Source organism: Gadus macrocephalus, chromosome 7 (genome assembly GCF_031168955.1).
Source record: "Gadus macrocephalus chromosome 7, ASM3116895v1".
Lineage (NCBI taxonomy): Eukaryota > Metazoa > Chordata > Actinopteri > Gadiformes > Gadidae > Gadus > Gadus macrocephalus.
Window position 1 is genome coordinate 19,265,393 of NC_082388.1, and position 11,817 is coordinate 19,277,209.

The 11,817-nt window shown below is 46.8% G+C and overlaps 1 protein-coding gene across 1 annotated transcript in view; it reads left to right on the forward strand.

The window, feature by feature from the left end:
• Positions 1 to 11,817, forward strand: part of jam3b (junctional adhesion molecule 3b) — a 35,993-nt gene that overhangs the window by 19,208 nt on the left and 4,968 nt on the right. The window contains exons 2-8 of the mRNA XM_060057187.1: positions 8,155 to 8,223; positions 8,401 to 8,514; positions 8,608 to 8,760; positions 9,888 to 10,090; positions 10,832 to 10,931; positions 11,401 to 11,530; positions 11,661 to 11,715. Coding sequence (XP_059913170.1) covers positions 8,155 to 8,223; positions 8,401 to 8,514; positions 8,608 to 8,760; positions 9,888 to 10,090; positions 10,832 to 10,931; positions 11,401 to 11,530; positions 11,661 to 11,715 — 824 coding nt within the window. The remainder of the gene's footprint in view (positions 1 to 8,154; positions 8,224 to 8,400; positions 8,515 to 8,607; positions 8,761 to 9,887; positions 10,091 to 10,831; positions 10,932 to 11,400; positions 11,531 to 11,660; positions 11,716 to 11,817) is intronic.

The window sequence follows — 11,817 nt, forward strand, 5'->3', positions numbered from 1 at the left end:
GCTAGGTCTGTCTCCGTTCAAGATCAAACGCGTCGTTGACATGTGCTTGGCAGCTGAAGGAGTGCTGGAGGTATTTACTTTGTGAAGCTTGCCTTATCTTCGCTCTAACGGTCCGCCTATATATAGTTTTACCAGCACGAGAGCACACTCTAAAAGGCAGTTCCGTAACCTGGTCATTTTGGCGTGTAGCGCAGAATGCTACGTATCACACCCTTCATCACAGTTACATTCTCAAGGGCTAAACACAGCCCCCCATCAATGGCTTTCACCTCCAACTTCATCAGATGAAGAAGGAAAAAAACGACTAAGCATCCAAATGTGTTAGAAAAAAAAATCCTGGGGAAAACAGGTTCCTATTCATCCTCACATGTTCCTGCTATGAGTGCACTGTGTTACTGGGTGAAAGACGTACATCAAACAATCAATCGATGAATCAATTTGAGTCAAAAAGGTTAGGCTATTGCTTTGGCATTGATCAGTGGGGATAATGTCCTCCCACAGCAGGAGAGAATACATTAAATCCATGCAGTTGAAGAGGTAAAAAAGGAGGGTTGAAGAGAGAGTATATGAAGGATTTGAAGGAGTGCACAGAAGTGATTATTCACACAACTCTGTTATAGGTCAGTTTTTTTCTAATTTTTTAACGACCATACAACAACTGAAACTAGGATACAGTTTCCAGATCAGGCGAAATCTTATTTGTCATCTTTTTCCAGCTGATGGAAGGAGATTCCCCTTGTTATTTCTACAAGGGGAATATTTTGTCAAGAGAGTCGATTCAGACCTTAATCATAAATGCCTCCAAAGTGTTGTCCATCGTCTGGGAACATTCCCATGAAGTGGTATCACTGACTGGGATCTCAGTGTCCCACACACCTCCTAATCCAATCACCCGCACCATGTAGCGCTTTGCTGGAGCAGAAAGGTAAAAATAGGGACATGCAAGGATAAGAAAGTTCACTGGTGGAGTTGTACGTGGGCAGAGGCACTGCTTGGTGGCAGCTGTGACAGTACAATATGGTGGGGCTTTCCCCTGTCTGAGCGCTACCAGAGGCAATCTCTAGGTGTCTTTGACTTTTCTTCTATTTGTGTGGCCGGGGGTGGTTGCTATTTTTTTCCCGTTTACTGACTTTCTCCCAGTGTAAACACAACAGGTGGGAAACTTTCTGTTACTCTCTGCTCTCTGGGTGGAAATGGTGAGGGACCCACTTTGAGTCCCAGTTACTATGGAAATATCCAAAATTGCTATGGGAACCAGAGAATCCTTTGTCTAGTATTGAGCTGTAATCGTCTCTAAAAAAAGGAGCTTATGGTAATATGAAATGCTCTTATGAATTAATTTGTCAGGCTTTGTGTCCCAACTGACATCATAGACTTTTATCAAATGGAAATGAGCATTTCCTAGGGGTAAGGATTTGAAGATATGAGTGGCTCAGTCCAAAACATAACCGTGTTCTGTGTTCTATTTTTGGACGGTTTCCGGTTTACGCCTTGGTGCTGCCATGCATCATTCAATGAGTCATCCGCTGCATTATTTTTATTATATTCTCTTTATTCACATTCTTGGATTTTCATTTTATGGATGATGAACTTGTTTACTCATACATATACTACAATTGGTGACATAATGGACGTTTGATTCACACAAATGGCAGGATGACAACCTTGCAGCCTCTGATGACATCATTCTGATAATCCGCCATCATTTGCCCAGGCAGAATGTCAACACAAAATAAGATATGTAAACACACATATTTGTTTGTGTTTTCCCCTAGGTTTTGACCCTTAAAATGAAACGCAAGACTTAACTTAACTTATTGTTTCCCAAATTCTGCCCAGGGCTCCCAAAGAAATGTTGTTCATTGTGCCCGAAAAGCAGACGTATTGGTCAAGTATACACGGGCCAAAAACCATGTAACCTAGTTTACTTGAGCAGATAAATATTTGCTCGCCATGAAAGATGTCCTGTTCACTTCCAGTGGAGCGTACTTCACACACAACCTCCTTTTAAGTCATTAAAAAGATGTTCAAGAGGGATTCCGAGAAGGGCAGTTGACCCTTTCTCTTAAATCAGTGGAGAGGTGGAAAAGAAAACAGAGGCCTTTGTGGTGACGAGGGCTCCTGACCAGCCAGAAGTTGACGTTTACGTACAAAGGGACAAAATACATTGATGAACATTTATAATGAACATGCCAGACCGAGGCATTTATGAAACAAAGTCCATATTATTAACTGATGAAATTAAAATGTCATTTTATAAAACTGAAGCAAGGTGATACAGTGATGTATTATGTACAATTTATGAATACATAAAAAAATGATATTACAAACTCAAAAGAAGAACCACTTATGTGGTAATGCGTTTTAGTTTTAAGGAAAATATTCAATTCAAGGCTGAATTATTCAAATATTTAATTAAATCATGATTTTTCCGCAGTAAAATCGAAGGTCATTTTGAAGTCGTACATTAACCTGGCATGGTCTCCCTTTTTTTGTTGCACCTTTTTCTCTCTGCCTGCTCCACAAACCAGTATACTCGGTTTGTTTTCACACTTTTGTCTCTCTCTGTCTCTCTCTCTCTCTGTCTCTCTCTCGCTCTTCTCTCTCTCTTTCTCTCGCTCTCGCTCTCTCGCTCTCTCGCTCTCTCTCGCTCTCTCCCGCACTCTCTCTCTTTCTCTTTCTCTCTTTCTCTCTCTGCCATATTGTAGCTTCGCTACCTTTCGCAAATTTTACAGCCGCGGTGACGGGTACACCCCGTATCTAGGCCAAGCAATTCACGCTACGTTAGCGACACACACCATGAATATGTATGCAACACCTAACTTTGTGTTTTGATGGAATTAGATGTCTCCACGATGCACGTGCTCTACTTCCTGCGCTGCACCTGCTTTTTCCAGAGCTCTGTGAGTGTGTGGCGGCTGCCTCTGCTACAGCCTTTGGTCTTTAATATCAGATAGGAGATGGGACACACACTCTGTCTTGCATGGCATTTTTATACGCTATGAAAGAAAATACATCACTCAGAGGACTCGACCTTGGAGCTGTTAATGTCAGATATGGCAGAGGGGTTGTCAGTAGGCGGGAGGTTGGTGGCTTCACCTGCTGTAGAGTAGCTTTTAACTGGAAGTACCGGGACAATGTCCCGTGTAACATTGGCGCCATCTTTGAGAGAGGAAACAGCACAGAGGCCCTCCCCTACCTCTTCTCTCCTCTCTTTTCCTCTCCTCTCCTCTCAGCTCCTCTCCTCTCCTCCCCTCTCTTCTCCTCTCCTCTCTTCCCCTCTCTTCTCCTCTCCTCTCCACTCTTCTCACAAGCCTCTCCTCTCCTCCCCTCTCCTTTCCTCCCCTCTCTTCTCCTCTCTTCTTATCCCCTCTCTTCTCCTCTCCTCTCCACTCTTCTCACAAGCCTCTCCTCCCCTCTCCTCTCCTTTCCTTTCCTCCCCTTTCCTCCTCCTCCCCTCATTCAATCACAGCTGCCAATTAGAGAAAGAGGGAAATTAGCTGCTCCTTTGATACCACACAATTGTACTGTCCTTCTTCCCTGTAGGGAATATTCCAATCAATGGCAGAACTTAGGGAGAGAATTGACCATTATCCTATCAGGTTTGCCAAGTAACCAACGTATGATTGTCTTTTGTTGTTGTTGTTCGTGTTGTTGTGGACTTTGTTCTGTGATCAATAAAGCAGTCTGTGCTTTTATGCTGCCAGTCTTATGCATGAAAAGCGAGGCTGGAGATAGCAACCGGTGGGAGGTAGTTAGCATAACCTGTGAGCCCACTTTGATGTTGAGCAGGCTTGGGAAGGAGGGCGTGGGAAGGCGATGTGGGGGAGAAAGAGGCTGTGCTTATCCCTGGGGGGGAGGGAAGCAGGTTGCTTAATTGAAACCTTTCTATTTCCGACAGCAGCCTCACCTCTCTGTGTTCTCATCAGAGCCGCGCTTCAATGAGCCCCTGCTAGAATTACCGGGTTATGTCGAAACACACAAAAAATAACAGCTCGTCCCAGGGAAGCTCTTCCTCCGTGTGTAAGTGGAGATATCCTGGTTTGCTCCTGTGGTGCCTGCTGTATTATTTAGCTAATAGGGGGGGTGAAAATAAGGAGTGATTTATCTGTGCATTACATTAGGATTAGTGAGTGGAGAACCCAGGGTACACATCATTAGGCCAGGGAAGATTAAAGAAAACCCAACAAAAACAAGAAGAAAGCCCTTTGACGGAGCGTTGCCAGACCACACACGGCTGTGTCCTGGGCAAACACACAGGGATGAAGGAAAGGTGTATTAGGCATGTAGGTCAGTGAGTGCCGGCATGCTTTACGAGCTAATAATCCACCTTATGCTTGTCTTCTAAACCCACAAATACCATATGTGGTCCAAGGGTGAGAAAACACCTTTACTCAAATGAAGTGTGTGTGTGTGTGTGTGTGTGTGTGTGTGTGTGTGTGTGTGTGTGTGTGTGTGTGTGTGTGTGTGTGTGTGTGTGTGTGTGTGTGTGTGTGTGTGTGTGTGTGTGTGTGTGTGTGTGTGTGTGTGTAAGTGCTTTTGTGTGTGTAAGTGTTTGTGTGTGTGTGTGTGTGTGTGTGTGTGTGTGTGTGTGTGTGTGTGTGTGTGTGTGTGTGTGTGTGTGTGTGTGTGTGTGTGTGTGTGGGTGCGCATCCGTGTTTGCGTGTGCGCCCGGCGTGTGTGTTCTGCACATTTTGTGCCGTTGTCATGGCTACATAAATGCAGCGGGGATGAAACCATAGTGACGGCCATCGGAGAAGGCAAGCGAGAGGGCGGCAGACGAGATGACTGTTACCGTGATTAACCGAGGATGTTTGACAGCCAAGGCAGCAGGGGAGAGACGGCAGAACACCTGGGCAGCCCCATACCCCTGTTAACTACCTCTTCCTGAGATGGTACTCTCTCACCAGGGCTGTGTAACCCAAGCATCCATGTGTTTTCTCTATGGATGTAGAAGTCACTTGAATTTCCCATTGCGTGCAACAAGCTTTTCAAACCTGACCCCAAACAAGAAACCAATCAATGACTTTTATGCAGCATGACATCGCCGGGGTTTGTTTAGGAAAGCAGATTTGCAATTCAGCCTGGATGACTTTTAATGAGGGCTCTTTTAGTGAATTAAGAAGGTTCTTCACTACATCAGCGCTGATCAGGGCCCTTCTTAATAGTCTTCTGCATTTAAATGTGAACTAAAACGACATGGAAGAGACTCTAACTCTCTTCCATGTTGTTTTAGTTTATTTAATTGCAATGCGACGTTGTTCATACAAACAAAGACACAAACAAGCAAACATAACTTCAGTCATGCACAGTCGTGGATATGATATCCTTGGACGTTATGTTTATTTATATTCATACGCTGCATGACATATACCCCAGGCAAGAAACATTCATTAGTGAAATACAAATGCATGCGTGCGTTCCAGCAACCTAAAAAATACTCAGAACAATGGAATAAATGTTTCATTATCCATAGCCATCATCGTATTGTTAGTGGGTCTCATGTGTCTCATACCCTGGGCACTAAGGCTTCTGTTTTGTTGCCTGGCGTTAGGTATTTTTGCATCTGGACTGAAGTGACCCTTCCTTCAGGGACTTGGGTTTCCTGGACATCTGCTTCCAGGGCAGACCTTACACGACTTTTTATCTTTTACTCAAGCGTCTAATCTGCGGAGGGAGTGGAGGGAGAAGGATATTGGTGGATAAAAATGTATCATCACATTCCCAGGAAAATACAATGTTATCGTTCGTTGAGCCGGGGGACCCGGGACATGAAATGTTTTTTTTACTATTCAGGGTGTTTCATTTAGATTTCATGATGTGAATTTCTCCACAGATTGTGTACATGTGCGTTCGTCACGCAGTGGTCAAGCTCACAACTGGGCGGAGGTACCGATTCATCCCATTCAGTTGTTGTTGATGCAGTTCTCTGAATCTACGAGATATGCAGCACAGGCCTTTTCACGTCTGTGTGATCAAATCCCTTGCAGCCGTTCCATATTTGAACCAACGAAAAAATGTTAAGCATTTTCACTCAAAGAAGCTTCCTTCCCCTTTTATTTGTACTTTTTCACCCAAGACACAGTGACAAATACCGTCCTTTCCCCTGCTCTGTGATGAAGATCACGTACACATTCCCATTACTGACAACTGACTGAATGGATGAGACTCCCATCGCTATGCAATGCCTGCTACGAAATGCTCATCCTCCACTCCATTCTGGTCTAACCCTGCTTCAAGTAATGCGCCACTGTCTGATTTATGGTATTGCAGTTAACGTACCAATATATTTGCGGGGCTTTAAACGGAATCCCATCGATACGTCAAAAGCCGTACCCATCCAGTACACTCTGTTACAGCCGCATATCTCCTTGTGATAATTATAGACCCGTGCGCCACGCGATTGGTCAAGCTGAAGCGCGCTGAGGTTAAGTCAACGCCACCTGGTTGTGACCTACATGTTGTGTTCCTCGTAGCGTCGACGCTCAGTAACAACAACAGGCTTTGGTCTCTGGTAATGATGTGTAGAGACGAGGAGCTAATCAGCTTAGCGTGTCTGCGTGGCCACATGAACCCAGACAGTCATGTGCAAACAGGGAGGATGACAGTTGGCCGAGGCCTCGGATGACATCGAGGCTAACCTCGATTTAGAAGTGCCTAGGAGTGTCTCAATGCTACGGCTAATTAGTCCTGTGTGTAAAACCCCCTGGGCTTAAGGCATTTTTTATCGGAATAAACGCTGTGAAATTAACAAAGAAAATAGAGCACACCTTGTAGTTATATTTCTAATAACCACTCAAATGGGCTATCATGGTGTATCACTTGGCTCCCACGAGGCAGACAATTATAAAGGACTCCATATCCCAGAGTGGCCCATATGTCTCACAGCAGATGTCAATGGCAGGGTAGTCGCCACTAGCCAGGCCGAGCCAGGTCGGTGAGCAGCCGCAGCAGCAGCAGCAGCAGCAGCAGATCTATTGGGTGGCTGTTGAACTCGGGGACATTTTGGCAGACTGCGGGAGCATTGGAGACAGGCCACTGCACCGACTGTACTACCACCATGTTACAGGCGGGATCACAAACATGCCACACAACCCCAAGCCTGACCGCTGATCGCTACGGCAACGGCTAAAGAGAGAGCATGGTTCGACCCTAAGCCCCCCCCCCCCCCCCCCCACCTCCTGACATGTGCGCATTTGTATGTTTCTCCCTGTGTGTGTGTGTGTGTGTGTGTGTGTGTGTGTGTGTGTGTGTGTGTGTGTGTGTGTGTGTGTGTGTGTGTTATTCCCTGTGTGTGTGTGTGTGTGTGTGTGTGTGTGTGTGTGTGTGTGTGTGGGTGGGTGTGTATGCGTGCGTGACTGCATGCGTGTGTGTGTTCTTGTGGGCCACAGGCTATCAGTATGATTCAGCAAGCGTACCCAATCCTAAGGCCTTGTCCCTCTACCACAGAGACACCCAGCTCATTCCTGGGTGCTGTTGTGCCATTAGTCCCACATGGACAGCAAGAGAGGGGGGGGGGGGGAAGAGAGGCCACTGGCATGGGGGAGCTCTGCCCCATAAAGGGCACATGCCTCCCTGCACAATTATCTGCTGTGCATAGAAACACCATCCTCCCAACACATGAGTGCACGCACACACACTTAGTCATACACACTTAGTCACACGGGCACACAAACACACACACGCCCACATAACGACGGTGACCGGGAAGACTAAAAATGGAAGGTATTACAGCAAGGCCAAAGAAGGCCAGGGCGCAAACAATGGTCATTGGGTTGGTTAGGGATGGAGGTGGGGGGCGAGGGGGGGGGGGGGCGGGGGGGGGGGGCAGGAGGACTTTGAAGTGTCTCTAAATTTACCATCGATGGAATTCTGTACATTTGGGGAATGGCTAATAAAGCAGAACACCTGGGTGCTTCCCACCTCTTTATTTGCCATTCCCCAAAATGGTCAACTGTGGCGATTGCTCATGGCGGTGAAATCATGACTTTCAGATGACAACTCGTGCTCCTGTTTTCTCTCTCTCTCTCTCTCTCTCTCTCTCTCTCTCTCTCTCTCTCTCTCTCTCTCTCTCTCTCTCTCTTTCTTTCTTTCTTTCTTTCTTTCTTTCTTTCTTTCTTTCTTTCTTTCTTTCTTTCTTTTTGTGTCTTCCAGGTTGCTTTCCAACGTTGGCCGTGGAGTTGAAGACAAATGACCGCGCGCCATGGACAAACGAGTTTGAATGTAAGTGCCGAACGACACAAAATAAAATATGAAAAACGATCTCTCTCGAAGCAGAGAGCTGATGGTGGTTCATCATCGGAGAAACCAAACCCTCTCCCTGACACATACCATCTGGAATTACTTTTCAGCCACTCCCCGTTCTGCTATCCATTTCAACGCGTTCTGTTTTATTTTCAGCAATTGAATTATCCTGTTTGATTGAGTCCATCTCCACAACCAACCCGCGCATTGAATGGAAGAAGATCCAAAACGGCGAGCCAAGTTATGTGTTCTTTGACAAGAAGGTTTCAGGTACTTGTTTTTTCGTTCTGACGGCCTGATTTAAATTAGTGGATTGATTTCAGGGTTGTTTATCCTTCTGATCTTCTCTCTGTGGCCCTGCAGGGGATCTGCAGAACAGAGCGAGGATCAGAGAACCGGCCACGCTGCTCATCACCAACGCCACTCGCTCGGACACGGCTGACTACCGCTGCGAGGTCACGGCGCCCAACGACCAGAAGACCGTTGACGAGATCATCATCAGCCTCGTCGTCAGAGGTACTTATTATCATGATTATTATTCGTGTCGGGTCTCCTTTCATCTCTCCTTTCATCACTTCTCTTAAAGTACGTCTCCCGTGTTTAATCCATTGGCTTCTTTTTATTTCCAAGCACATTCCCAGACCCAGTAGGTCTGGTAAACACACACACACTCCCAGACTCAGTAGGTCTGGTACACACACACACTCCCAGACCCAGTAGGTCTGGTAAACACACACACACTCCCAGTCAGACTCAGTAGGTCTGGGAACGTGTGTGTGGCCGACTGGCCCGACTCAGGTTATACCCGTTGCGGCGAAGCATCCTGTGTATTAATATCTTACATCTGATCTATTTCAATAAGCCTCATATAACGTATCAAGAACTGGCTAAACGACTCAAGGCCCACCGTAAATCTTTTTGACCGATTGGGATTATTATTATTATTCGGAATTGGACTTTCCTCCTTCCCGGTGCTGAACGCAAAATCTATTATTGTTATGGCAGGAGAGATCTATCCATGCATATGCCCCGTTGGACGGGGTAAGACGATACCACGTTGCAGGTCCCTTGCCAAGCCTCGGGCCTAACACATAGGGATGCGTTGTGCCACTCGACCTGCCCAGCTGCAAAGGCGTGTTCAGGGCTAAAAGAGGAGACCCTGAAACTGCATCCGCTCCGAAATTGCTGTGCTAAAGAAAGCCAGCACCGCGTGTTTTTTGGGGTGGCAATGTTTGGCACCCTTGGCCCGAACAACACATACCCATCTGCTTAGCGTTCGGGACCGGTTCCTACGTGCGCGGGGCAAATGGGCAAAGGTTGTGGGTGCGACAACGGTCTACGTTTAGCGATTGTTTCTCAAAGATGGATGAGTTGAGGATTAGTGATCATAAAGTTTGCTTTCTCTGTCTCTGTTTGTCCCTCTGTCTCTCTCTGTCTCTCTCTCTCTCTCTCTCTCTCTCTCTCTCTCTCTCTCTCTCTCTCTCTCTCTCTCTCTCTCTCTCTCTCTCTCTCTCTCTCTCTCTCTCTCTCTCTCTCTCTCTCTCTCTCTCTCTCTCTCTCTCTCTCTCTCTCTCCCTCTCTCGCTGTGGGGGACCCAGTAGAGCTAACCCATCCCCGGCGTATGTGTTTTTGTGTGCCCGCAGTGAAGCCGGTGGTGCCCAAGTGCAGCGTCCCCAATTCGGTGCCGGTGGGCAAGTCGGCGGAGCTGCGCTGCGTGGAGGACGAGGGCTTCCCCAAGTCCCAGTACCAGTGGTTCGTCAACAAGGAGGAGATCCCCGACGACCCCAAGACCAGCGTCCGCTTCCTCAACTCCTCCTACATGCTCAACGGGGAGACGGGCACCCTGGTGAGCCCCCGGTGTGACAGTGAGGGTGTGGGGGTCACCGCGGTGCTGTGGGTGGCCCGTTCTGCACGGGGGGGGGCCGCCTGTGTTTTGACAAGGGCATGGCCGGCAGCGACAAGGGTGTGGCGCCCCGCAACGGCCATGCGGGGCTCGACAGACACCCGAGGGGCGGGGCGCTCCGGGTATTTCGGGCAGACAGTTGATGGCGGTGCGATAAGGCCCGAGCTACGACGGGAATCCGCCCCGTGCCCGTTTGCACATTCCTCCATGCTGCTGCTGCGGCTCTGGCCTGCTCGCTCTCTCTCTGGCTGCTCTCTGGCTGGCTAGCCTGCCCCCCGACACACACACACACACACACACACACACACACACACACATGTCCCTTCTGACCTTCTCCTGGGACACTCATACGCATGTTACTCATATATGCACATACGTACACATACGTACACGCGTACCTACATAGGTGCACATACGCACGACAGAGGTACTTGCGTGATATTCATACTGTACATGACATGCATATAGTACAGATATCATCAGACGTATGCATAGGTATATAATTGTATAATGTTTATATACACACATAAGTCATTCATATTTACATACTTGCATACATACACACACCTACACACACACACACATACATTCACAAACAGGAGCAAACATTCATACCAAAAACCAAACCAAAAGAACACATGGGTCAATGTAGTAAGCACAGCTTTGTGTTTTTATCTCATGCAGAAGTTCACTGTGGTCCGGAAGGAGGATGCAGGGGAATACTACTGCCGGGCCAAGAACGACGCGGGACATGCTGAGTGCGGCCCCCAACGGATGGAAGTCTGTAAGTCCTCCGCAAACACAGTGCCACACTGTCAACGCAGCGGCACTCTCTCCACGGGGAGAGAGTCATGCGTGTCATCTCATTAAATGCTGTGTATTTATTTAGGAGCTAATCATTATTTAACAACCGTTATGGTTTGAAGTTGAGTTTTCACGCATCGCTGGAGAATATACCCTGAAGAACATCGACATCAATTGATTCAATGTGATTCACCCAAATTCTGACAGAGTGAGGTTTGTTATGCAGACTGGAAAACGCCACAATTACAACTATGGATTACTATTGGATTGCAAGCATCACTGAATATATTGTTTGAGTATTTCTTTCCCATTCTAAAAATCCCTGTCTCCAGTTTCCAACTTTGATGTTAGTAAATTAGGCTGGGCTAATTTGCCCAGCCTAAAGTGTATTTAAAAAATATATTTTTGAATACACTTGATTCTGTATTCACCCCTCTCCTCGTCCACAGATGACCTGAACGTGGCTGGCATAGTAATGGGAGTACTGGTGGTGGTGGTCGTGCTCCTTTGTATAACACTTGGAATCTGCTGTGCATATAAGCGCGGTTACTTTGCCAATCAGAAAGAGGCAGGAAACAAGTAAGAAACAATTGAATAAGAATGACTCAATCCAATCATTAATAGTATTAACCAGCACTAGCTTAAAACAAAGAGTTGTGAGCAACTCATTATGTTATTTTGTGTTTAATGTGTTTATTCTTTGTTTTAGCTACAAAGTCCCAGCGAAGGGAGACGGAGTAGACTATGTCCGGACGGAGGATGAGGTGAGTCCTCCCTTTTGTCTTTTTCTCCAAAATCTGCTTACAATGACATTAAATAAGGAGTCTGTTTATGCTGACTTCAAAAAAAATCTTGTTTTCACTGAC